Source organism: Camelus dromedarius, chromosome 18 (assembly GCF_036321535.1).
Source record: "Camelus dromedarius isolate mCamDro1 chromosome 18, mCamDro1.pat, whole genome shotgun sequence".
Taxonomy (NCBI): domain Eukaryota; kingdom Metazoa; phylum Chordata; class Mammalia; order Artiodactyla; family Camelidae; genus Camelus; species Camelus dromedarius.
Window position 1 is genome coordinate 13,171,713 of NC_087453.1, and position 27,745 is coordinate 13,199,457.

At 50.6% G+C, this 27,745-nt stretch overlaps 1 protein-coding gene across 2 annotated transcripts; it reads right to left on the minus strand.

Moving 5' to 3' along the window:
- Window positions 1–972: 972 nt before the first annotated feature.
- MYBL2 (MYB proto-oncogene like 2) lies at window positions 973–27,745 on the minus strand. 2 transcript variants are annotated; one of them, XM_031433773.2, is made up of 14 exons: window positions 27,513–27,745; window positions 24,373–24,466; window positions 20,337–20,408; window positions 19,365–19,457; window positions 18,943–19,163; window positions 16,778–16,940; window positions 13,250–13,537; window positions 9,967–10,389; window positions 9,379–9,518; window positions 6,486–6,585; window positions 4,992–5,105; window positions 3,558–3,662; window positions 2,112–2,258; window positions 973–1,509 (listed from the first exon to the last, which is right to left on the minus strand). In XM_031433773.2, the coding sequence occupies exons 1-14, from the start codon at window positions 27,530–27,532 to the stop codon at window positions 1,381–1,383; spliced, it is 2,109 nt and encodes a 702-aa protein (XP_031289633.1). In that variant the 5' UTR covers window positions 27,533–27,745; the 3' UTR covers window positions 973–1,380. The 2 variants fall into 2 exon arrangements, with proteins under 2 accessions (XP_031289633.1, XP_031289632.1); XM_031433772.2 differs by lacking the exon at window positions 27,513–27,745 and adding an exon at window positions 27,059–27,162.

Below are 27,745 nucleotides of genomic sequence, written 5' to 3' on the forward strand. Positions count from 1 at the left end.
AGAAAGGGGCCAGCCACAGAACCGGCTGGAGTGTCCAGCTCGGCCATGTGGGCTGCAGGAGGCAGGCAGGCAGGAGTGAGTGGAGGACCATCCTGGGTTTCAAACAGGAACCAGGACACAGCCAGGCCCAAACAAGGCTGGATTGTATGTGACCAGATTGGGGCTGCCTAGGGAGGCTTTCAAGGGACAAGACCCTGTGTGCAGCCTTGGTAGGAGAGGGGCATGTCAGTGTCAGACTTGACCCTTGGTGGCCTAACTCCCAGGTCTCCTCTCTAGAGATTAGGGGCCCCAGGAAAGAGGATCTGCCCCAAGTCTCCCTTGGGAACCAAAGGCACTGAAGCACGGTGTGAACATGGGCCTGACCCAAGCAGATGCCCTTCTGCAGTGAAACAAGACCTCAGGCCCCTGGGATGGCCACGTGCCCTGGCCCATGGACCCTACTGCTGAAAACATCACTCCCTGATTTAGACCTTCTCAGATCTGGCACCTGCTCCTCTTCAATTCCCAGGGACTCTTCCCAGCTACCAGCCAAGTGCCACAGTTTGTGCACTGGGCCATAACCAGGGTGGGTAAGAACCCAGTCTGCAACTGCTGCCATGGCCTTGGGAATTTGGGGCCACTGTGGCCAGAAGGTTCTGCCCAGCTGCTGGTCACACCTTGTTTACCAGTCTGATCTGGGGGCGAAGCTCATTGCAGGCCAGGTCAGCCATCCTCAGCAAGGGCCAGTCACTGATACACCTTGCCCCTGACCCCACCTAAGAGCCAAGAGTCCTGAGCTTTGAGAGACACCCATTGGGTGCAGAAAAACCTGCCTCCAGCACAGTGGGACCCTAGGGGCAGCAGAGTCCAGAGCCAGGCCTGGGCTGTGCAGACAAGGCTGCCCTCTGAGGACTGGTGCCCTAAAGAGTCACCGGGGATGCACAGTCACCAGGGAACCATGAGCAGGGCCCAGGAGGAAGGTGGGGTCCAGAGCACAGGAGAAAGGCAATTTTATTCTTTCAAGAAAATGTACCAACAGGTTGAAGGAAGGAGCAAGCTGGCCAAGACCCCTGTCCTAAGTAGGGGTCTGAGATGAGGCCAGGCCTGATGGGCTTGAGAGAAGCTAACTGGGCTCCCTGTGGCACTGGGGAGAGGACTGGGTCGGCTCAGGGGTGGGACTTTGTTCTATTAGCACCAGGAACCACCCGCAGCTGCAGGTGGTATTGGAGACAAGACAGTGGGTGGCCCTGCTCTGTCTCCACCTGAGCAGTCTGGGGAGGGGCTGGCGGCAGAAGGTTCCCTGCAGGCAGTCATTTGAGTGCAATTCTCAAATTCACAGCCCAGCCTCGGTCTCCCCCAGCCCCCTGTAAACATGAGAACAGGCTCGTGACTGCCAAGCACCTAGGACAAGATGAGGGTACGAGAAGTGTGGCTGGGCTTCAAGTGGCCCAAGAGCTGCCGGGCTTTCTCCTGCATGAAGAGTTGGTCCCTGGTCCCCCCGCAGGCCACTGTCTTCCAGGCGCTGGTCATCTGGGAGGAGGCAAGAGGGTTACCATCCAGGCAGAGGCAGCATGCTCCCAGGGAAGCCCAGTGACCCTGGCCAGGAAGGGGTGGGGACATTTCTATGACTCTCCCTCCCTCTAGAAGCCACAAGTCTTTTTGTGCTTTACTGTACCTTTCTGGTGGACCTGGGGAAGCCACTCCTGTGTCTGGGAGTCCTCAGATGTAGAGCAAGGAGGCTAGACCAGGACACAAGCCTCCCCCCTCCCCACCATGCGGCACTAGCCTCCATATAAGGAAAAGCTACAGACACCCAGGCTGCTGAGGAGCAGAGAGGGGTTGACACCTGCAGATGCTGAGAGGAGCAGGCAGGGCAGCCCCTGCCTTCGAGGACAGAAGTCACAGAGACAAAGACTTAATTACAAGTGAGACCACGCCTTGAAGGAGGGGCTTGTGTGGGGGTCCTCCAGTACACAGGTTCCCCGAGGAAGTGGCATCTGGACTGAGATCTGAAGCCCAAGTTAATCAGGCAGCAGAGCCACGGAAGAGCATCAGGCGAGGCAAAGCCTGTGCAAAGGCCCTGAGGTAGGAAGGGTGCAAGCAGAGAAGATCCCCCAGGGAGATGCACTCACAGGGGCAGGAGTTGGAAAGTGGCCTCGGGGCTTCTGGGCCACCAGCTTCTCGGACTTGGCCTGCAGGAAGCCCTCATTGAGCAAGCTGCTGTCCTCTCTGCTGCCTGATGGGGTGAGGCCAGAGGAGCCTGGTGGGATGTTCGTCGGCTGAAACCAAAACCAAGTCAAAAGCTCACCATTTTGCCACAAGCTCTTTGTGGGAATGAGAAAACAAAATTGTAGGTACTTCCCACCACCTCTTGGCTGGTGACATCATGGGCAAGACATTAACTTCACTAAGTCTGTTTCCCCTTCCAGGTGGGAATTCGTTTAAAGATTAAATAGCTATAAAGTGCCTGTTTCAGAGCCTACCACCTAGTAAATACCCAATAATGCTGGTTCCCTTTACATGAAACTGGTTCCTCCCCATCCCAGGTGGAGACAAGGATACTCCAGCTTCTCCTGAGACCAGAAACATCCACGAGCACGCCGAGGTGCCTGCATCCACCAGCATCCTCAGGGATCTGCACAAAGCGCCCCCAGGCCTGTCCAGCCTCCAGGCTCTGCTCAGCCTTTACCCTCCCTAACAGGCTGCTGGGCCTTATTACAGGAAAGAACTCAAGGCTCAGGGAGACCTAAGAGATCCCAGAGACCAGGTACCAGTGTCAGGACTCAACCCCAGGTCCCCTACTCCACATCCTGTGCTCTTAACCACTTGCTATAACTTTTTTCTTTCTGCTAATTATTTTATTTGCCCGAGGCGATACTGGCTGCAGGTCTGGCTGGAGGGCACTGAGTCCCCAGCCTGGCGGGGATCCCTGGCTAGAGAGAGATTTCTCTGCAAGGACTGTGAGAGCAGCCATCATATTTGCAGGCTCTGGTCACACAATCCCCTCAGGTGCCCTCACGGCCTCTGATAGGTGCCAGCGAAAGATGGGTTTACCCTGCTGTCAGATACAAGGATCAACAGCATGTGGTTTCTGGGGCCCAGGCTCTGCATAGACAGCAGCCCCCTTCCTGAGGTCGGCCAGGGAACTGGGCAGCACCCATGCCAGGGATGAGGTGCCCCAATTACCTGGCTGTGCCCTGAAGCACATCACTGACCCTCTCTAGGGTCACCCCCACAAGCAGACTGCAAGGAAGGTGCTGGGACCCAGAACGACAGTGGTCAAAGTGTTCTAGCAATGCAACTCTTGCCAAATAAACCTTTCTGTGAAAGACACAGGCAGGGCTGCCTGGATTGAAGCCAGGGGTGAGTGCCCAGCTCCATCTTCCCCACCTGCCCTCCCTGCTGAGTCTGGTACGTGGAAGCTCAGCCCGAGAACCACCAGGCAACTCTACCTCCAGGGTCCTCCCCATGGCTGAATGGCTCTGGAGGCAGAGGGCCCCGAGGGAGACTCCATCCTCCCAGCAGCTGGGGGAATAGAGGGTGGCCTGACAGGACGGCTTCTCTCCCAGACCTCTTACCAAGGACAGAGCCTTAGGTAACGTGGACATCATCAGCTTCACATCCTCGTCCACAATATCAAGAGCCAGGGACTTGCGGACTTTCTTGATGGGGCTCCGCCGTAGCTGGGAAGAAGTGTGTGGTCAGAACAGGCGTTGGGGTTCCTTGGGTCACCAACAGCGCCTGAGGACGCCAGCCCCAGCCGCTCTAGTCACAGAACCAGGCCTTGGCACAGGCCAGCCCTTGAGCAGGCCTGGCTGGCAAGGATTTTCTGCGGGAGGAGTGAGGGACCAGGACACTTTGGCCCCACTGCAGACCCTGCACCTCTGCACCCAAGGCAGACTGTCCTGCCAGGTGCTACAACAAGGAGCGAGGACAGTGCCATCCTCCACCCAACCTCATCCCCAAAGGGACCAAGCACAGCCCCAAGTTTCTACCACACTAAATATACTCCCCAACAGCCAAGTTACAACTAAAACATCCACCTGCAGGTGAGGGATATGGAAACCTAAAACCCCACGGGACACAGGCTGTTACAGGAATGCCCAACCCCACCCTGGCACCTCATATGAGTAGGTCAGAGGTCAGCTCCAACACCAGGGAGGGGCTCTGGGACTAACAGTCATCCCCCAACCCAGCAGTGTTCCCCCAACAGGTGCTATCATGGCTCAGAACCATCTTCCGACACAGGCCAGGGAGGGTCCTGATTACACTCTACCTACACGCCCACGGGCCCAGCCCAGCAGGTCCCTCTCAGCCTGACTGCCCATCTTCCCCACTTGCCCATCACCCTGGCACATTCCCACCTTCCCTTCTCCCTGGAGGAGAGTGTCTGGGAAGAAAGGAGCACAAAGACAAAGGGGACACATAGCTGTCTGCTGTCAGGAAACAACACACACGGGGCAGTGGGAAGGCTTGCCCAGTATGGCCCTGCCCTGCCCTCTGCGCCCTAGTGTCACTGAGTACTGTCCCGGCCAGCTCCTCACCTCACCTGAACCCACTGTCCTGGCCAGCTCCATCTGAAGGGTTTCCCGTGAAATCCTTTGTGCCCATTCTACCCCCTTGATGCTCTATGTATTGAGTCACTAGGGTGTTTGTCTGCTGTCTCCACTCACTGAACTCCAGGAGGGAGACCACCTCTCAGTCCTGCTCTATCCATCCTGCCCCAGTCCAGAGTCCACTTCAGAGGGGTCCACACAATGCCCAACAACTAAGGCACCAGTTCAAAGGGGAAGATGGGAGCATCCCAAGCACCAAGGTCTTAGCTTGGTTGGTTTCAAGGATAACTACTCTGGGGGCTGTAGCTCCACTTCCCCCTGTGCCTTCCATTTATTAGCTGTCCCAGGACCCATTCCCAGCCTCACTGTCACTTGCCTGCCCTCATGGCTCCACCTTCCCCTGCCCAGGCCTCCCAGGCTGGCAGCAAAGGGCTCCCCACTCTGCCAGCCACTCACCCCAGGCTTCCTCTTCTGCTTCTCGGGCCTCACTTCGTCCTCAATGATGAGCTCAATGCCGGCCTCCGAGCGCAGCACCTCCTTCAAGTCCTCCTCCAGGTGCGGGGTCTGGGGCTACGGGCAGGGATAGGGATAGCCAGTGTGAGGCTCTGCACCCAGGCCTTAGGAGCAGCGGGCAGACTTGGCCACACCTCAGCCTGCCCCAAGCAATGCAGGAAGGAGGCCTGGTGCCAGGACGCTGGCCTCACACACATTATCCATTAACCATCCTGCCTGGAACAAGCACTGACCTCAACTCACTGAGGGCTAAGTGGGCCAGGAGCATCCCCACCTCACCACAGCAACCCTCACACAGCCCCGGGCAATAGCTGTCTCTTCCACAGGGTAGTAACGGAGGTTCAGAGAGAGCGAGAGCCCAGCCCAAGGCCACACAGCTGTGAGGTTAGAACCTGGACACACTCAAACCCTACACCCTTTTGTCCCGCACTAACAGGGATACTGATTCCATTTCCCTTTCTCTCCCTCAGTGGCAGAGACTAGGGGAGGGAGAGCTACGGAGCAGAAGGTGCAGGGCACACTGACACCTGAGGAGTCACTCTAAAAGCCCCCACGTACTTTAACCACACTACTAAGGGCAGATTCTCCCTCTCAGACCTGCCTGGAGAGCATACAGACATCTTAGTATCTGGGAGCTGAACCCCACTCTGGACAGGAAAGGGCAATGCTGACTAGTGCCTGGCCTGCAACCTCTGCAACTCAGCCAGCTCCATCACAGGATGGGGAGCGCACATCCCGCCGTCTGGACCCCATGCAGTGAGCAGGGGAGCTTGTTGCGGGCTTTGTCCACAGGCCGAATGCTTCTCTACGACCTGCCTTTCTCCCACCTCTGGTTGGTTTCTAAGACACTGCCTGTCTTAGAAAACCCAGGCTGCCAGCCCTCCTTCCACTGGGGAAAGCAAGACTGTCTCGTGAACTGGGAAGAGTTCGGGGGAGAAGGGTGGTGTGCACACTGCTGAGGAAGAACCCCAGGAGGCACCCCCCTCCAACCGGCTGGAATCTCCAGCCCACCCATGAATGCTTTCCTGTGTTTTGCAGTCAGTCAAAAGGCTTAGGTTTGAAAAGCAATTCGCAACTTCCTGAAATCAGCCCCAGCAAGTTCTCCATCCAAACACCTGCCCGTGTTCTGCCCACCATAAAGATGTGCTGAGTAGTCATTTATGAGCATTCACATTCTTAATGTTGGCCTCCACCATCCCAAACTCCAAGCTTCACCAGGATGCCATTGTGTCTCCAGCACCAGCCGGCACTGCCTGGCACATTGTAGGTGCTCAGGAAATGTCTGATGAACTGGTAACTTAGCCTCGGGGTCTCTGTTTATAAAACTAGGATATCTGCAACTTCTCAGGGTGGCTGGGAGAATCCCACAGGCTCTCAGAGGGACTGGGCCCTGTGAGCTGTGAACAGCTGGATGACCGGCCTGGCCACAGCACTTACCAGGGGCTTTAGTGGTCCATACTTCTCCAGGGCATTCTTGAACGGGGTGGGTGTGTGGGGAGTGTTGTCCATGGAGTACTTCTGATCTGGGGTAACAAACCTGCCAGGGACAGAGGAGGCAGCTGAGTGACGGGGCTGGGGGCAGACACCAGCCACTCTGCTCCAGGCTGCCTGGGACTCCCACGCCCTCCGCCTGACCTTTGGCCTTAGCAGCAGGGAGGCAACCCCCGGCACACTCTCTTCCCATTGCACTCCCCCCAACCTACCCACCTCCCCACCCGCAAGGGGAGTTACCAAGGGGCTGAGAGGAAGGGCCATCCTCAGTAAGAGTCAGAGAGGGTCCAAGAGACCCAAGCAGGTGGAAGAACGGCTAAGAATGCTGCTGTTACCAGGATTTCCCAGAAAACAAGGCCAGCCTGTGGCCATACTTCAGGCCCGGGGAGAGGGGCAGGGGAGGGAGATGGGAATCCAGAAGACCACGCCCCTCCCAAACCTCTCTCGTGCAGCGAGACAGTCAGGCCAAACCACGTGCTTAACTTACCCTTTTCCCAAGTCTCCTCAAAATGATCACAGTGGGGGCAGAAATGTGGAAGGAAAGCTTTGGCAGAGAGAAACCCAGGAAAGGCCTCAGGTAGCCAGGAGCTTGGGTGCAGCGGCCAATAACTGGACCTGCTGCCTGGGGCCGTCACTCCAGCCACTTGCTCAGCCTGCTGTCCACCCCATGGGAGATAAAAAGCTAGGACAAGTGCAGACCATTCTTTCTTTCCTTCCTGGGGCCTGAGAGATTACACAGGGATCCACAACCTCTTCCCAAATCCTTATCTCCCACACAGGACACAGGGGTCCCCTCTGTAAGGATGAGCAAAGACAGGTTAGCGCTGGTCAGAAGTGAGCAGCTCACAGTTCGAACCACAGTTCAAAGGGATGAACTGAGCCTTGGGATCCAACATCTCTGTGGGACACGGAGCTTCTGCCGTGAACGTGAGAAAAACGCCCAAAACGTCTCTAATTCACAGCGTCAGTAAGAACTGAGGACAAACATTGAAAAACTAAGGGAGGCCAACTCGGTAAGGGAACATACAAGATTGCATGGAGATGAGAAAAACGTCACTGTGTAAGCCAGAGGACTGACTCAGCAGGTGGGCGAGTCAGGAGACAATCCACTGTGTTGTATTTCGTATGTTTGAAAAGTTTGAGACAGGGATGCTCTTTTAATAGATCCACTTGAACTTCTAGGGATGGAAAACAATGCCTGAAATGGGGTTACTGGAAGATTAGATATGCTCAAGGAAAAATGCTCAGTATACTTGAAGCAAAGCAACAGAAACTACCCAAAATGAAATAGAGAGGAAAAAAGAATGAACAATTAAAATAAGCATAACATCAGTAAGCTGTGGGACCAACTTCAAGTGGCCTAATGTGTGTAACTGTGGAGCCTCTGAAGAGGACCCAGGGTGGAGGGCCCAGACAAGTTATTCAAAGAAATAATGGCTGAAATGTTTCTGAATTTCATGAAAATTATAAACCACAGATCCAAGCAGTTCTGTGAACACCAAGGATAAGAAACAAAGAAAAATGTATCATAGCACATCATAATCAAATTGTTCAACACTGATGATAAAACAGTACAAGAGCCCCAAGGCAGGAGAGCAACATCTTTAAAGCACTGAAAGAAAACTGCCAAACTAGAGTTCTATACCCAGCAAAAGTCTCTCACAAAAATTAAGGTAACTTTTCAGACACACAAAAGAACTCATGGAAGAACTCATGACCTTCAGGCCCACACTAAAACATTAAAGGATGATCTTCAGACAGAAGGAACATACATACTGCCAGAGGGAAATGGGGATCTACAGACGAAGAAAGAGCACTGGAAATGCTTCTTTGTGTGGAAGAAAACAGAGACATCTGAGCCGGCAGCAGCGCATTAGGAACACAGATGAGAAGGTAAAAGAAAGAGAAGTATTGACTCCTTTCGTGGTCTCAGCCATCTCTTTAAGAGCTTAAAGTCTAGGATTTTGGCTTGAATAGAGAATCATTTCTCATGAAACGTATTCAAGTATCAATTTTTTTTTTTTTCGGTTCCAGGATAGGTTTAAGAGCTTTGATTTGAAGTCCAAGATTTCAGCTTGAAAGGAGAATCATTTTGTATGAAACCTATCTATGTTAAATTTTAGATCAACCATTGAGAGACTGATTTCTGACCAAGGGATTCATACATCTTTCCTAAAACCATGTATCATTACAAGAGGTAAGATTCCTGAACTGATTCCTGAATTACAGCTTAACTCGTGAAATACAAATAGCAATGCTTCTCCCCCAGCAAATGTAATTAATAAGCAGAAGGCCAGTTAAGCAACTCTCTCTACCTCGAATTGAAGACTCATGATGACACAAGGAAGTAAACTTAACATGAAAGCACCCCCACAGAAGCATGCAGGTAAGCAACCCTACAGGCTTGAAGGTGACACACTGTGCTGTATAAGCTCAAAGGCAGGGACACAGCTGTCCCTCCTGACCAAGCACCAGAGAGACGGAGAGAACCGGGGGCCCTTTCGTCCTTCATGTCGGGCTACTCAATCACAGTGGATCTGCACTTGAACCTCATACAAGATGCAGAGATTAAATTTTTCATGGCAATGTGGACTCTCCACTTCTGAGGTTAGAAAACCATCCAATTAAAAAATAAAAGAGTTAGAACCAAGGTGAAGCACCAGACTCCACGGAAAAAAAGGGAAGAGGTGTGGTGACCAGAAGGAGGCTACCTTCTTGAAACAGAGCCTTGGGTGTTCTTCCAAGGTGCCCCTCCCCAGAGATCCTGTCCCCGCCAGACTGGCCACTGCTGGGGGAGGGGCAGGCCCAGTGCAGGCGGGGCAGGGGGTACAGCACTCACGCAGCGTGTTTCTGGTGCAGGGGCGTCTTGTCCCGGTGCAGCGGCGTGGTGACCACCACCTTCTGGCTGCACACGGGGGTAGATGTCAGCGAGGGGCTCTCCAGCTCCAGTGTGTCCTGTTTGTTCCAAAAGTTCAGAAACTGCCAGGAAGACAAAGGAAACAAGACAAAGTGATGACCTGTGGGGGTGGGGATGGGGCAAGATCCTTGAGACCTTCCCCTGACATGGCTGCTCTCTGACAGAGGTCCACCCTGACCTAGGAGCTCCCCACCCGCAGGTGCCAGAGAGCAAAGGCCAGGGCAGATCAGCAGGGATCCACTGAGCAAGTCCATCAAGGTGACGCACCTGAAGTACCACGAGCCTTCTCCTTCACTCCATTTATCACATTTGGGTCATTTTTAAATTAACTGGTCTTCCTATCAGTGCATAAGCTTCATGAGGGCAGAGTCAGGCCTGGTTTTGCTCACCAGCATCCACAGCACTTGGGACAGGGCCTCGTGCACAGCAGACACTCAATGAACGGACAGTACCGAGCACTTGGGGGCTGTCATCTGTGCCCAGAGAGCAGGTGGGGTGGGGTCCACACACCTGGGAGGGCGAGAAAGGCAGGGTCTTGACGGGCGTGCTCTTCGGGGTAAGGCTGTTGCAGGAGTCCAGGAAGGACAGGCTGGCGCCGTTCTCAGTGACGGGGGACAAGGCAACACGCCGCTTCTTCTGCCTCTTGAGCACTGAGGGTGGTGTGCCAATGCCGGAGCCCCCTACTTCAGTGCTAGGGGAGATGGGGATCAGCTCGCCCCGGCTGCTCCGGCTCAGGTCTGAGATGGTGTGGCCGTCCAGTCGGTACTCGGTCACGCTGGGCACTGGAGCGGCAGGCTGGCCGGGCGGTGGGGCCTGCAGCTCCTGCTGCACCTGGGATGGTTGTGACTGCACTGGGCTGTTGGTGATGCTGCCTTCTGCAGACGGCTCCTCAGGTAGGTCAAATTTACTCAGGTCACACCAGGCATCAGGGTCCTGCCCAGAGATGGGGGTTAGGAATAACTGCCATGACTCTGCTTTTCTACCAGTCCATATGACAGGACTCATTCATTAAAGGAAAACACACGAACATCAACTGTGATCCCATAGCCCAGGAATGATCATCGTTAATACTGTCCTGGCTTTCCAAGGATTCTTCTAAGTCTGTGTGTCTCTATTTGTAAACCTAACTGAAGTCATATTGTGCGCATGGCCTCTTACTGTTCTTTACAAAACTGTTCTGTCTATTTTTAGGACATACAAAAAGTACAAAGAAAAATACAGAGAATATTTGGATACCCACCAGTAAGCATGAGAAATAAAACCTTATCACTAAAGCTCCAGGTCCACTTGATACATCGTCTCCCGCACACAGAAAACCACTACCTGAATTTGGTTATTTACCATCCTAATGCATATCTTTAAAAATTACCACGTCTCTAAATATTTAATATTTTCAATGTTTTTAACTTTAGTGCAAATCATTTCTGTATCATTTCTTTTTCCATTTAAAATTTCTCTAAAGCTAGAATAACGATAGTACCTCCTTCTATTATCCATGAGTTTAATGTTTACTATCATTAAATATTAGTTGTTGTTATAGTGGAAAAAAGTCACTTATAATAATTGTCATGGCTGCAAAATATTCCTTCATTTGAATATGTTACTTAATTATTCCCCTTCTGTAGGACACTAGGTTTCCCCCACTAATTCTCAAAAATTAAAAATAGTATCTTTAGGGGGTAGGTAATAGCTCAGTGGTAGAGTGCATGCTTAGCATGTACGAGGTGCTGGGTTCAATCCCCAGTACCTCCATTAAAGAAAAAGGAAGAAAACATCTTTATAAACATCTTGGACATGAATCTCCTGCATTTATAGCTACTTCCTTAAAAGAGAGCTGGAAGTAGAAGTCATGGGCCTTCATTTGCCAGCCATGCTCCCAGAGAGGAGGCCCCTCTGTGCTCCACAACCCTGTCAATCATGGTGCCTCTTTGGGTGCTTCACCTGAATTGTTTCCAGCCCCCTAGTCACCCTGCCAGAGAAGCACTGCTGTCCCCTCTCACACTGAGGGAGCCAGACCAGAGGAGGTGTGATCAGTCCGAGGGCACTAAGCTTCTAAGAGCAATTCTGAGAGGCGCCCAGGTCTTTCTGCCTTTGCCCAGTAAATTACAACCCAGTCAAAGGGCTTCTGGAGATGGAAGTTTCCACTTTGGTCCCCTGAATAGACCCAGTTCCTAGTGGTGATTTTTGGTCCTTGGGGCTCCCAGAAACCTGGCAAGTCAATTCCTAAGGGTGAAGGCCAGCTCAGCAGTGCTGAATCCAGGCCCACCTTCCAGAAGCCAACCCTGACATCGAAAAGGCCCCAAAATTGATGGCATCTAACAGACCAGAGCACATGTGACAAGGACTGCCTGCTGGAAAGGCAGTCGGCAGCGTTTCTGCAAATACTGGAATTTCCTGTCAGCTACTGAAGGTCACTGTCAAGAGAACCAGAGCTTAGACCCAGACAGCAGGGCCTGACTCCTGGCCCCGGCACTCACCGGCTGTGTGATGCTCTGAGCTTGAGATGAGTCCACCACCCACTTCACAGGCTGTTAAAGGACTGAGAGCATACAGAGAGGTACCAAGTAATAAGCCTGGCATGTGGCAGGCACTCAGAAGTTAGATACTACTATTACTAAAGAAGCACTGGGCCTGGCAGCCAGAGAGTGCTCCAGAGAACAGTCTGAGGATGGAGGGAGGCAACAATGAAGTGCGGGACACAGAGTGGGCCCACTCTCACCTCAACCCTCCCACCAGAGCCCAAAGGAAGGACAGCCCATGGTGGCCTTGGGGCTACTTGCTGAACAGGTTGAGGAACACATCACCACCCTGGCATCCCATGGAATGGAGGGGACACCATAGTCCCAGCCACCAGGGACAAGAGGTGAGACCCAGAGCCAGAGGATCTGAGCAGAGGCCCTCCCGAGACCGACTCTACCATCCAGCCCCTCACTGGGCAGGACAGTGGAGCACAGCACGACGGTTAGTTAAGACCACTGTACCTTACTCACTCTGTGACCCTGGGTACACTACTTGATCTCTCTGAGCCCCAGTCTCATCTACAAAACACAGAAAGGACACCCCTCACAGGATACCATGTGGGATACGTTAAGCCACAGCCTGGCATTTAGCAGATGTTCAATAAACAGTGTCATTATTCTCAGCCAGTCAGGAGAAGCACAAGTGGGAAGGCGAGTGTGGACACCGCCCACTGAACCTCACTGCCCTCCATGCTGGCTTCTTGCTCACCACTTCCTGAAACCCACTCCACATCACAGGGCTGGCTGACAGAGCTGGGTGGTCATACCCAGAGGTGCAACCTCCATCAGGGTACTTTTCCCCAAAGGGCACAACCCACAGCTGGAGCAGCCCCCAAGGTACGCAGATAGAGCAGCAGGTAGAGTGCGTAATCCCCACTCACCTCTCCATCCCCAGGCCCAAACCCTGGCACTTCCCAGGGCCCTCACCAGGGACACCCAATCATCTGTGCTGCTGCAAACACCACCCTCTCCTCTGCTGTTTTTGGTCTCAAATACCCTTCCCAAACACCCTTGAGGACTCTGTAGCGCCACTTCTGCCGGGGAGCCCTCCAAGCCCATCCGTGCTGTACAGGTGAGTCAGAAGCTCCCCGAGGGCAGGGATTGCATGGCAACTATCTTGGTGTCGCCAGGCCCAGGCTTTGGGCCAGGCACTCGGATTGCCTCGGCCATGTCAGAGAGACAAGGAGTGAGCAGAAGGACGTCTGCCTATGGAGAAAAGCACTCCCTGCTGGGGGTGCTCTGGGCCCACTGGGACGCGCTGTGACCAACATTACCGACTCGATCAAGTCCAGGGCTTCAGAGAGGCTGGACCCCACAGCAGGGATGAGGAGGTTTGCGGCCTCCACCACCCACTTGTAGGGCAGGCTGGTCTCTGGTGGGGAGCCCTCCTGGTCCTCACGCTTGGGGAAGTCCTCCAGGGGCTCTGGTGTCCGCACTCCATCCAGCTCTGCGGGGACAGGATCCTGCTCCTGGGAGGGGGCAGCTGCCGCGGCCTCCTCCTCACTGCTCTCCTCTTCCTTCATGGCCGGGAATGCTGGGGGCCAGTTGGTCACAAGACTTCCCTGGGGGACACAGGGCACAAGGCTTGGCTTTTTCCTTAAGAGATGTAAACTATGCCATATTCTAGCTAAAAATGCACAACCCAAATCTAATAATAAGGAAACTCCAGTGAACCCAAACTGAGACACAGTTTATAACATAACTGGCCTTAGTGTATACTTCAAAAAAATCAGGATTATGGAAGGCTAAGAAAGGCTGACGACCCATTCCAGATAAAAGTGGATGGAAGAGATATGACAACGAACACAATGTCTAATCCTGGATTGGATCGTTGGCAGAAAAAATGGAATCTGGATGGCAGATTAGTTAAAAGTCCGGAACCAATGCTAAATTCCAACTACATTCCTTGGTTACATAGGTGAATGTCCTTATTTTTGGAAAAAACACATTCAAATATTAAAGCATAAAAGGTACAATACATGGAACCAACTTTCAAATAGCTCAGATTAAAAAAATACGTATATAGAGAAAGATAAAAGCAAATCTGGAAAATATTCAAAATTAGTGAAGACAATAAAGTGTACATGGGAATACTCTTCCTGCAACTTTTCCTAATGCTTACTATTACTTCAAAATGAAAGTTTGAAAAATGAGTGGATACTAATTTTGTGACAGAAAAAAACAGAGATCATTTGTGGCAATAGCTCTCCTGGCAGAACCTTGGAAACAAGCTTGACATGTTAACCCGACAGACCCTTGAAAACAGTACATGTGACTAACAAAGGCCTGGTCGAGATCCAGGAGCGGGGTCCCATGTTAATGGCAGGGCACCAGGGAATAGGTGAGAGGACACGGGCTCTAGATGCAGACAGAGCTTTGCCATTTCCCAGCTCAGGCCAGCGGTCTGATGAGGGTCAGTTTCCTTGCCTATAAAATGAGGACACTGAGCAGGGAGGTTACACAGATCAACGACTATGTGAAAACCACTCAGCCCAATTAGTAGCCATTATTGCCATGACATTTCCCTTTCCTACAGCACAAGCATTCCACACTTGTAAAATTAACCACATAAATAGGTATATGTACAAAGAATTTGAACTATGATCACTGCAGCATGCTGATGGAAATGGTGACAGTCATACAGAAGGAAATGGTGACAGTCATTCATCAATAGGTGATAATGACAAGATAAGATACGACAGATTCAGGAATGGTGTAAAAATCTGCATGCACATAACAACGTGGAAGATTTAAGTAGAAAAAGAAATTTATAAGACGGTAAGATATAATTTCATTTTACACTTATTACCCTTGGTAATAAATATTGGCAAATATATTAAATAATATATCAGTTCTCTCTGGAAGTTGAGATTTACAGACTTGGCCTTCAGCACTGTTCAATTCTGTTAAAGTTTCTAATCCCACAATGACTGTGTATTACTTCTGAAGCACAGGATAAAATTAATAATTGCAAGCCCTGACCAATGAGGTAGTCCCATAGATACAAAAGAGACAAATATTTTCTGGCAGGCAATCAAAAAAAAAAAAAAAAAACTAGCAAAATCTAGCAAAAAAAAGTCTATTAAAATTTTTAAAGAATGTATCTATCCATCTCGAAGAATTTCTCAAGAAATAACTGAGCAAAGGATCTTCTGAGCTACAAGGACAATCATTAAAGTTTTGTTTCTAACAACAAAAAGTCGGATAAAACCTTAATTAAATAAATTAACAGCACAATAAAACCATTAAAATGACACTGGAGAGGAATGGGTGAAGCTGAAACCCACATTAGGCTGACCAGAGTTTGCTCAGGATCCCCCTCTGGGGCTCCTCCTGACCCAGCAGGGCCAAATTTCCAGACACTAAGTGTCAGAGGGGTGAGAACAAGAGTCAAGAAAATGACTTTCAGCAGAAAGGGTTTTCAGAGACTACTGTCCACTCTGCCCTATCCTGAAAGACCACTTCTCCGTGTTTGCTGCTGCCCACTGTTTCCTCCTTCTGGCATGGGTGCTTTTTCTTCAATCAGAAGTAAAAGCCTGGAAAATATCTTACTTAAGCACATGAGAAACCGTGAGAAGTGAACTCTGGTGAGGGGATGCGTGGGGAGTCCAGACGGGAGGAAGAAGTCATCCTACTTTACACTTTATACCTTTCTCAACCGTCACCCTACAGATGCTTTCATATCTGGGAATCAAGCGATAGTCTCTGAAATTGAAAAATCAGGAAATAGAGGCAAAAACATTATATAATGCTCCAGCAGGGTGCTGTAAAAGAACTGGAGCAGTGAACAAGTTATTATCTAGCTCATTCGAAAGGGAAGGGGTAGTGTTAAAAAGGATTATTCAGTAGTTCACAAGTACAGAAAACCTTGGAAAACAGTGTAGACGAAGCTTGTCACCAGCCATGTACCCAGCACTATCATATCTTCACACTGACCCATGGGCTCCAAATCTTCATTTTGGGGGGTGGGGGTGGCAATTAGGTTTATTTATTTATTTATTCGTTAATCTCCAATCCACACTGGGGATTGAATGCAGGACCTCATGCATGCTAAACAGGCATGCTACCACTGAGCTATTCAATCCCCCCTTCATTTCTTAAGAATGAATCATAAGACATAGTTTAAAAATAGCAATAAATACCTGACAATAATATTATACTGTAATCGACTATACTTCAGTTTTTTTAAAAAGTGTGCTCCAGGGTGTGGGGTGGAAGATGTCGACAATTATAAACCTAACACCATATGACTCATTTATGTGACTGTCTGGAACTACAGAGACAGAAAACAGATGAGGGTGCCAGGGGCTAAGGATGGGAGAAGGCATGAGAATCTGGGGGGTGATGGAAATGCTCTGTGTCTTGATGGTGGTGGTGGTTACATGACTGTTTCTGTAATGACTCAGACCTGTACACAAAATAATGAATTTTACTGTGTGTGAATTGTACCTCAATAAATCTGATTTCTTTTTTTAATTGCAAACATGCTTTCAGTATGAAAAGGCTGGAAAGAGCAACAGGTAGGAAGGAAGCTGTAGACGCAGACAGGAGGAGGCTGAGACCTCCTCACCTAACCCTCAATCTGATGTCACCTCTGGCAACCTTCACCTGTGGGCATATGAGCGCCAGGCGTGGGCACGGGTGTCACAGGGAGAGACCCTCGTGAGAGACACGTGGCCACACAGAGATCCTGTGACAGGACTAATGAACAGCTGTGGAACAGGTGAAAAGAGAGAAGCAGTGTTGATGAGATGGTGTCGGATATATGTGAAAACAAGCCAGCCACGCCCAGCCCAGCTCACCTGGCCTTCCGCGGGGGGGACACTCTGGCAGCCATCCTTGTCTTCCAGCTCCAGCAGCAAGTACATGGGGGGCTTGCAGTCTCTGGACTCACTCAGGAAGCCTCCGGTGTCCACCTTCCTCTTGATAGTGGAGTTCCAGTGATTCTTCACAGCATTGTCCGTCCTGCAGGGGCCAACAGGAGAGCTCTGACCCCAGCCCGGTGGCCCGTGCACCACCAAGCACATCACTAGCCTCCCTGAGTTCTCACTTCCGTAAATAAGGGTTCAACCTGAGGAACTCTAAGGTCTCTCAGCTGTAAGATGAAGTGTGACATGCTTCTAACCCAGAACAATTTTCTGAGCATTTCTATACATGTCTGAGAAATAAGCAAAGGTTTTATTCAGTCTACAGGGTAAAAAGCATAACACTGACATGTTCTGGGAACTCTCATGCCCTTTCCTGCTCATTTTGCATCTGTAGAAACCATAAGCAAGCTGCTGGCTGCCAGCCCCAGTCCTGAGGCTCAGTGACCTAGAACAGAAGCCCTGATCACCTCCTAAGGGAGACAAATGGCCGAAGAGGGCAGAGCTAGAGGCAGAGGGTCCACTACTGTCCACTCTAAACCTTGGTTTATCTGGAGAAGCAGACTACTTCATCCTCCATCACTTGCTGAATATTAAAGAGAAAACATACGTAGTCACATAAAGCACAGAGCAGTATAACACTATAGAAGCAGAGTTGAGCACAGGGGTAGAGAAGTGCAGAGAAGTGTGGAGGTGGAGGCAGACTGGTATAGCAGGACAGAAGGACGGGATAGCAGAGCAGTAGGAAGGCACCGGAGTGTGAAGCAGAGTAGTGCAGAAGGAATGACAGAGCAGCAGAGCAGTGAGCAGCACGGGTGGGCACAGCTGTGCCAGAGCACAGCGGTCTACAGCAGCGGAGAAGTGCCAACACACAAAGGCACTGCCTTCTTTGGGGATCTGAGCAGAGTGCTTTTCTCTTGAACTATGAACAGAAAATAACAGTTTGACTTTATCCCAGTCTAAAGGGAGGGTCTATAACTCTGATCACTCCCACTGCAGGCCGTCAGGATACAGCACTGACCTGGCAGGGGCCTGGGCACTACTGGGAGATGGCCAGGGACCGACCACAGTCGGGAAGAACAGAGAAACCTTCCCTGAGGAAGTAACACCCCCACCGAGGACTGAAGGATGAGAGCATGTTGACTACATGACGGGCACAAGGCAGAGGCGTCCAGGCTGACGGAAGCACAGGGATGCTCTCAGAAGTGAGTTCACCATGTCTGAGACAGGAGGGTGGAGCAGCTAAAGCCAAAAGGGTCAGCAAGGGTGACAGCGGATCAAGGCAAGGCAGGTGGAATTAGCTGGGCCAGACTGGCCACATGGGAAGAGGGCTGAGTCTCCAACCCAAGTGTGAGAAGAAACACCCAAAGGATAACACATTCTGGTTTGAGTTTTGGAAGTAGATGATTCCAGACTCTAAGGGAAAGACCATCTGGCATTTTATCCTGCTCCCTCTCAGGACTGCACTGCCATGGCAAAGAAAGGATTAAAAATAAAATACGGTAAAAATGCACGTGGACAAAGATAGCAGGGTAGAAGATAGCAGCATGTGAGAAATTTCTGTAAGTTGCCAGAAAATGGAAAGCAGTTAGGAGAGCAGTAAGCAACTCAGGAGACTGGAAGGTGACCCTGGGGGAAGATTCCAGCAAGAATGGAGCCAAGTCATCCAGACGCTCCCTGAAGAACCCCAAGAGGCCGAGAGCTTGGAAGGATCAGGCCCTCTGAGGAGCAGGGTGAAAAAACAGCAGTGGTTCAGACATCCAGATCCTGGCCCTGATCTCACAGGCAGGAAGAAAGACACCTATTCTCTTTAAAAAAATGACCAGGCAATCCTGGCCACAGCAGAGGGAGGATGGCACACAGAGCTGAAACGGGGACCAGATGAGAATCTGCACAGTGGGGGGGCTCCCAGGACCCCCTCCCTACCCTGCTCAGACTCCCGGCAGCTGAGACCCATGCCCCCAAAGACAAGAATCTGAAGGATTCATTTGCTTCTGTGAAAAGTGAACAACTCCAGAGAACTCAGACTGGACCTTGGAACATCCCCCTAAAGGCCAGTGGGTGCCCTCACCTGCCCGCCCTGGCCCCAGAAGGCGGCTCACCTCCCTGGCAGCATCTTGGCGATCTCGGCCCAGCGGTTGCCCAGCACCTTGTGGGCCTCGCAGATGATGCGGTCCTCCTCCTCCGTCCAGCAGGACTTCTTCACCTCAGGGTTGAGGTGGTTGTGCCAGCGCTCACGGCACTGCTTCCCCAGCCGGCCCTTCAGGTGCTTGGCGATCAGTGTCCACTGCTTCGTGCCATACTTCTTGACCAGCTCGATGACCTTGGGAGAAAAGCTGCTATGAGGCCAGCAGGACCTGCCCCTCCCCCATCCCAGCAGCTTCACTGGGCGGTGCCTCACCACACCCTGGGAGGTACGGCCGACCAACTGACCAGTGGGATGTCACACATCCAAGGTTCAACTGGACAACCCAGCCAACCCCAAGGGCAGCCTCAGACCCTGAGGCACTGTCCCGGGAGCTACCTTCTGGTCCTCCTCTTTGGTCCATGGCCCCTTGACGAGGTCTGGATTCAAGACCCTCAGCCACCGGTACTGGCACTGCTGGTCAGTGCGGTTCTGGGAAGAGAACAGGCATCTGTGAGAACTCCTAGGATGGTGACCCTGGACTGGGCTCTGGGGACTGCAGCTCAGGGGACACCTCAGAGGGGTTCTGTTCTGTCCCCTGCACCATCACACACTACACACCCACATGCCAGAACAGCATGGTTTCCGTTTGCTACAAGAGGGCACGATGGGACCAGGAAAACTCAGGACCTGGGGGGAAGCCACTGTCTGCCACCCCTGCCACAAGGGGGCTGCCCCATACCAGCCTGCGGACTATGTCAGGGATCCTTGCCTGCTTCTGGGAGAGTGGTTATTTCCCTGAAGGTTTCAAATCACATGAAGGAGGGAAAGATGAGGAATTGGGCAGAAGGGTCTGGTGACTTGGGCCCTAGGCTGCCTGAGTGACCCAGGAAATAAGCCAGACAGCAGCTCCTGCCAGGGTAGATGCCTGCAGTGCTAGGGGTGGGGGATCGGACGGGGGACTCACATCACCAGGAGGCTCTAAATGCCAGATGGGGTGGCACCAGCTAGTTCTGCATGGGCCTCATCATGAAGCCCGCTCAGTTTCAGTCTCACGGTTGAGAAACCGAGCACCAACTCACTCCTGACTTGCAGGAAGAAATGCAAATAAGCCACTGATCTGCTCGCATGATCACAGAGCCTAAGACCCACAGGCACACAGAAGCTGCCATGTGGAGATGCTTGTACCAGGGTGCCTCAGATTCCAGTTTGGGAAAAAAGGGTCTAGGAAGGCTGGAAGGCTGCTTTGTTGAGGGAGCTGGCGGGTGGTGTGGGGAGTGGGGTTGGTAAGGAACTCCCCTTTCTTCTCCTTGAAAGTCTGTCCCAGGCCCACTATTCTCAGGGAGGGTGCCACAGAGGGGCTGTACTCACGGGAAAGTGGCTAGCCAGGAACTTCCAGTCTTGCTGTCCAAATTGCCTCACCAGGGCCCTCAGCTGCTCGTCCTGCCAAAGCCAGAAAGACAGAGGGCTCAGCTCACACATGTATAATAAGAAAGCAGCTGCTAAAAGGAGCAGCCTCACTCATCCATTCAGCCACAAAGTGAGCGCCTACTATGTGCTAAGCATGGCAGCAGGCTGCAACAGAGCTGCCCCGACTTATGATGGGCGCAGAGGGAAGCAGATGCTCGTCAAAGACTCCTGCAAACAAAAGGAAAGCCGCCCTGTGCTGGGGGTATGGCGAGGTCGATGGTGAGGCCTATTCAGGGGACTAAGAGACAGGCTCTAAGGAAGTCTAGGAAGGCTAGAATGCATGAAGGAAGTGAGAAGGATGCAAGAGGATTTTGGAGGGGACGGAAGGGGCCAGACCACACACAGGGTTAGATCGGCCTTCTACATCATGCAAATCCACTAATGCGTTAGAGCACTAGGTGGTCACGGTCCGACAACGTGCTTGTTATGAACCTCACTTTGGCAGCTGCAGGAAGAGGGGCTACAGGAGGGCAGAATGGATGAGAGAAGGCCATTACAGGCACCCAGGCCAGAGATGACAGTGACTCAGCACTGGAGATGGGGGATCATGGGCAGAATCAAGAGCACTTAGAAGGGAAAACAACTGTTAAAATGTTCCCCTGAATATGAACTATTGATTCACGCAACACAAAATCTCAATATACTTATGATGTGGACAAGAAACCAGACATAAAGAAAACATACATGGCATGAGTCCACGCATAGGAATTTCTAGAATATGTAAACTAAGCTATAAGGGCAAAAAGATAGTCAGTGGTATCTGAGGTCAGGGGTTAGGGGAGGGAGAAATGGACAGCAAAGGGGAGCAAGAAATGCCTGCGGTAATGGAAATGTTCTTTAAGGTGATGATGCTGGTAGTTTCATGGTATACGCCCATGGAAACTCATCGAATTGTACTTTAATCGTTGTAGTTGACTGTTCATAAAGTATTCCTCAAATTAATTTTTTTAATTTTATATATATAAAGAAAATGTAGTATATCTATACAGTGGAATATTATTGAGCCTTAAAACAGAAGGAAATTCTGTTACAAAATATAACATGGATGAACCTTGAGGACATTATGCTAAGCAAAATAAGCCAGGCACAAAAGGACAGTGTATGATTCCACTCACATAAAGAACCTAAAGCAGTCAAAATCATAGAAACAGAAAGTAAAAAAGGTGGCTGCCAAGAGTTAGGGGGAGAGAAGAAGGGGAAATCAGCATTTAATGGGTATAGAGATTCAGTACTGCAAGATGAAAAAGTTCTAGAGATCTGTTGCACAATGACAATATACTTTATGCTACTGAACTGTAGACTTAAAAATGGTTATGATGGTAAATTTAATGTTAGGTGTTAACACACACACACACACACACACACACTCTCTCTCTCTCTCTCTCTCTCTCTCTCTTTCTCTCTCTCTCTCCTAGTTAGAAAAAAAGGCCACCACAGAAATCCAGACCCTCAACTGCAGCCTGGCCACAGCCCAGCACCAGCTGGACAAAGTTCCCATAAATCCTGTAGCTGAGCCAGCCCACACCGACACAGCCAGCCCCGGACACCCTGCGTTCCTCTGCTGCTCACCCAACCTGGCGAGGCCAACCCCTGCCTTCTGCCCATGTCCCCCAGGTCCCCCTCCAGCACCACTGTCCTCCCTGACAACTGACGAGGACACTTGATGTTATGTCTCCAACTCCTCCTGGACCCCGTGGGCTTCCTCCACCTGTCACCTCCTTCCCGCACTGTCCTGGTCCTGTTCCCTTCACAGCCATCTTTTGTTGCCTGCCCAGCATGGCCCCCTTCCCCACTCCCTCGGGCTCAGGCTGCCCCCAAATCTCTACTCCAAATCCGCCCTACCCACAGCAGATTAGCTCCCTGAAGCCTGGCTACCGTCACTCAACTGCTTTAAAAACCTTCAGTGGCTCCACAATACCAGCCAAACCATGCTACCTTCTGAGCCCAACATTCAAGGTCTTCTGGGACTAGACCCTAATCAATCTTTCCATCTACACCAACCATTCTTCCTCTTTAAGGACATTTCCCTCCAGCCAAACTGGGGCTCCTCTACTTGCTTTTCTCCACCTACAACCCGTTTCCTATTCTGACTTATCCATAGTTTTGCATACCTCCCTGACTGAATTCCCAAATCCTCACCCATGAAACTTCCCTAACCTCTCAGACAACAGTAACCTTAACGTCTAAAGGCATTTTGACAAGTTTATGTGCCTCCTACGTGTTGGGAGGCTTAGTGTAAGACAGAAGAGACAACATAGTGGGCACAAAGGATGCCAATCCTGCCAGCACCGTGACAGCCATTGGCACGACCACAGCCTGTGCCGGGTCTTATCTCTCCATCCCAAGCAAAGGGATGCTCTGGAGTAGAGACTCCGTCTTGATTGTTCTTCTAAGCCTGCAAGAGTGAAATACAGTCTCTGGTCCACAGTGGGATGAACAGAAAAGTCTAGCTTGGCAGTCCTCTGAAGAAACAGCTTTTCTGATTTAAGAGGGTTTTACAACTCATACAGTAAGGAGAAAAAAAAAGGAGAAGAAAAAGACTAAACACATCCATGAAAACAGAGGCAGAATAAAAAGAGAAGGCTAGTAGGAGTCTAAAATGGTACAACAAAGTTAGAAAAAGATCTGGCAGTGTCTACAAAACTAAACATGTACCTACCCCATGAGCATACCTAAATACCCTCTCTAGAGAAATGAAAACATAATCCTCAAAAAAGACACAGACAGCTCTATCCACAATAGCCAAAAAAACTGGAAACAGCCCAAATGCTCATCAACAAGTGAAACATACTATGGTCTATCCATATATTCAGCAATAAAAAATGAACAAATTACTGAATCATGCGACATTATGCTTGAACAAAAGAAGTCAGATAAAAATACAGCTGTCATACATTCAAACATAATGTGAATAACTACAGCCTGAGGAAAAGGCAATTTCCCTACAATATCCATTAACTATAAGCCTCCCTTCTTCCTTATCTATGCACACACCTCCAAGTTTTTTTTAATATTCTGATAACATCAATGGGAAAAGAACAGAAATTGTAGGAACATACTTTGTATTCTCTTAGGTTTTCTCTGTTCCATTTTCATAATAATTTCCACAATAATTTTCGAAGTGTTTATGAGGTGAAACAAAGGCAGCAGGTCATCATAGCAAGTGCCCTGTATTAGGATCCAGGGAACCTGGCTTTCTGGTCTTGACTGCTGGCTTTCTTGGGCAATCTTGAACACATCTCTAAACCTTTCTCTGGTTCTACTTCTTTAGCCAAAAAAGTAGCTTTATTAGACAAAAATAAAGTACAGTTGTGTGATTTCATTTATAGCACATTCAAGAACAGGAAAAACGAATCGAAGAGACATTGGATCAGTGACTGCCTGGAGTTGGGAAAGATGGACCATAAAGGGAACTTATGGGGATAATCAGGGTGGTGCTTACATGGGTGATATACATTTGTCAAAACTGCTGGAACTGTTCACTTTTAAAAGGTGCATTTGATTGTATATAAATTATATTTCCATAAACTTGATTAAAGAACAGAGCTCGGTATCACAGACACAATACAATTACTTTTTTAAAAATAATAATGAAGAAGGGTTGCAGATTTTGCTAAACCTCCTAGCAGTTAAAGGACACGAAGCACAATTAATGTCCATGATGCAGAACATGCCAGCTTCCAACAGACACAACATTAATTGCTGGCCCTGAGGTCTGAGAGGCACATCCCCTCAAGAGTCCTCAATATTGGGAGTGCCCAGGAATGCTCTGAGATGCATCAGGGAGAACCAGAGGGCCCATCTGCTTCTTTCACCGCCTCCTCCTCTTCATTGCACCATTTGGGCATCAGGCAGACACAACCCAGGCTCAGTCGCAGTCCAGCCCCTCCGCTGCCATCACCCCCACGCCCCACAAGTGCCCCTCAGTGTCACTCACCTCCTCGTGGGTCCATTTGACCTTGCACTTGCTGTCCCTCTGCTCTGGTACATCTGAATCTGTGTCCTGGTAGTGTAGCTCATCCAGCTCCTCACTGCAGGAAGAACAAGCTAAAGGTCACGCACATGTGTCTCCACCTGATGCTACACAATGGATGGACAGTGGAGGCAGCAGCCAAAGGTTTTGGAGAGGCAGGCTTTTACTGTAGGTAAAATGTCGGTATTTCCATCTCTTCCTTTTAAAAAAAAAATTTAATGAAATGGGGTTATGGGCTATTTTTTTCTTTATTCTTTTATTTTCAGTAACACCCTAATGATTTCAAAAGCTACAAGAAAAAAAGTTAAGACTTTATCAAGAACATTATAATATTCAGTACCAGACACCAAGTTAATATTTTCTTTTCCGTAACAAAATTTTTTAAACTTGCATGGATATTTTAAGGATTAAGCTGATGATAAAAGTATGTAATTATTAAGCACCAGGATTTTAAGAAATATTGGTTACTTGAGAAAAACATTTTTAAAACATTATCTCAGTAACTATGTCCATTTTTGCATAACCCCTCTCAATCCTTGCCAACAGACAAGCCTAGTTTACAGAGGGAAAAATCAAAGTACAAGCAAGCTTAAAATTCTGGATGCTTTTATTTTCCAACAAGTAATTTTCCAAGTTGCTCCAAAACCTTCCTATTTATCAGGTTTAGTGGTTACAGAAATGGAGATCATGCTGTTCACTCTCAGGGATGTCAGGTGCTCACAGAAGCACTTTCGCCAAATCCATCAGGTCACCTCTGTCAGGTACATACCTAAGTCAGGCATTTGTAAGTGAAAAAAGCCTACACATCTCCAAACAAGGAAGGCAAGCACAGGCCGTGTGCCAAAAGAAGAAAGAGGTCCTCCTTCTGTGTCCATGTTCCTGTCCCCTTCTCAGCATCTTCCTAGTCACTCCTACACTCCCACAGCACCTTGGAAATCCTGTCTCATAACATAGGCCCTTAGGCTGCAACTGCCCGTCTCCTTGACAACATGGACAGAGGTCAGCTCCACCTCCGAATCTGTAGGACCTTTTGGGGGTGGCACCAAAATACCTTAAGAAATGTTTGTTCCGGGAATGAATGGCTACAGGAATGAATGACTAACCAAGCAAAGCTGCTGCCTATTAGTCGATAACAAATGCTAATATAAGTAAATTTTTTAGAAGTCAGAAAGGGGCGGATGGTGTCTAAACCCAGCAATACACACAGTCACAGAAGGAACTGGAATTCAGCCTTGTCCTGCCATTTCCAACCCAGTTCATGGGTTCCTCCACCATCGCAAAGTGGGAGGCAAAAATTCTACAAGATACTAATAAAAGAAGGAAGCTGGTTTTAAAAATCAACTGCCCCCAGACTCCATTCTGACAGAAACTATCTTTGGTTCTTCAGTACCCAGCTCCTAATAGAAGTTCAGCAAATGTTCCTTCAGAATGAAACAGATTCTGTGGGAACACTCTCTGGTGCTCCAATACTCTATTTAATGAGGACAGCAACCCAGACAGCTGGGAGAATTCTGTGAGATAATATTCTTCTATCACCAGCGTGCTGTCTGCTTCCCACACATTCTCATTATCCCCATTTACTAGATGTGGAAATTGAGGCTCATGGGGGTTATGCCACTTGCCAAGTCCACAGAGCCAGGCTCCAAACCTGCACCTTCAAGTCCTCATCTCATAATCTCAGATGGAAAAGCAGAGGTTAAGTCAGTGGTGGCAACCACATATAGGTCCAACACACCCTTTCTATGCCCTTCCATGTGCTGGGCTCTGCTCCAGGTGGGGTGAGTCAGAAGCTGAGCAGGAAGTAGGGCACTGGTGCAGCAAGTGGTCAAAAATCAAACTGAATGTTATGGGATTCCAGGGGGCAGAACCTGTTCCTCACCTGGTAGGGGGAGGGTTCCTCCACTAAGCCCCAGGGGAGAAGTGGCAGAGGACCTAGGGGCTGTCTGGGGCTTTGGTTGTTGCCTGGAGTAATACTTCCTGAACCAGAAATCAGGAAAAGGTTTGACAAATGCCTGACCAGAAAACAACTCCTGGGAATTGGAGCTGCCCTGGGAAGACACACCCTGTGCCTAAGCATTGTCCTGGGATAAGATGCTTCCTCGCTGAGAGAACTCTATCTAGGGAAAGCCAGCAACGATAGCTTCTCAGGTCTATATGCTGGGCCTGAGGAGGCAAAAACCACCTGATGGAGAGTTTAAGATTATCTGGGTCTCATGAATCCAGAGGGCACACGGCAGAAACCCATTGCCCTCCGTGACTCCCAGGCTGGCTGAAAACCCGAGTTCAGGCACCAGGTGCAAAGGTGTAAGGCAGGGACCTGGAGCCCACAGACCTGGTTCCTGGCACGACTCTGTCATTAATTCTCTGGGGGAATAAGTAAAATGGAGACCGCAGTTCCTGCCTCCGCCCCAGGGGTGCTGACAGAGCGGTCTTCATACACAGCGGTCTCTCTTCCCCTCGCCTTCAACCCCAGCTGCCCCAAACTCGTCATGTGGAACAGGAAGACAGGTCTCCGAAACTAAACCGAGCTGGGGCCCGGAACCCAGCTGGTGGGTCACAAAAGAGTCCCTCCCCGCCCCAGCACCCTTCCTAGGTCGGGCGAGAGGGTTTGGGGTGCTCTGTGCTTCCCACGATGTTAAGAAATGCCCACCGGCAAACCTGAATCCAAAAGGGCTTGAACAAGTGTCTTCCAGGCTTCGGCCTCCCGCTCGCTGTGACCTGGAGAATCTCTTTCTGCATGGGTCGCCTCCCTCCCCGGTAAAGGCCCTTCCAGCTGACACCGCCGTCCCACCCCCACCCCACAATTAGGCGGGAGACAAAATGACATCATGCAGGGCTTGGCCCGGGTCCCAAGAGACCCGCCCGCCTCAACTCCGAGGCCCAGCAGGCCCGGGGAGCCGAATGAGGGGCCCCGAGAGCCCCTGGGTTCGCGCGCGTCCCCCGCGTCAGGCGACCCAGAACATTGAATTTTCTGCGGACGCCACCCCCGCCCCGCTCAGAGGGGCCAAGGCGAGTATGGGGTTGGGGCAGAGATCGAGGTGGAGGGAATGGGGTTTGAGGATGGGGAAGTGGGGAGGGCCCCTCAGCCGCCCGGGTCCGCTCACCCGCGCGTCCGCCGAGACATCCCCCCGGCCCGGGCCGCGCCGCGCTCGCCCGCGAGCCGGCTGAGCCCGGAGCGGGAGCCGGGCCGGGGTCAAAGTGCGGGCTGCTCCGGCCGCTCCCGGCCTCGGGGCCGCGCTAGGAGGCGTCAGCGTGGCCGCAGGTCCCGCCGCTGTTCGCAGGGGTTGCGGCCGCCGCCGGCGCTCACAGAAGCACTTTTCTATCTCCCGCCAAGCGC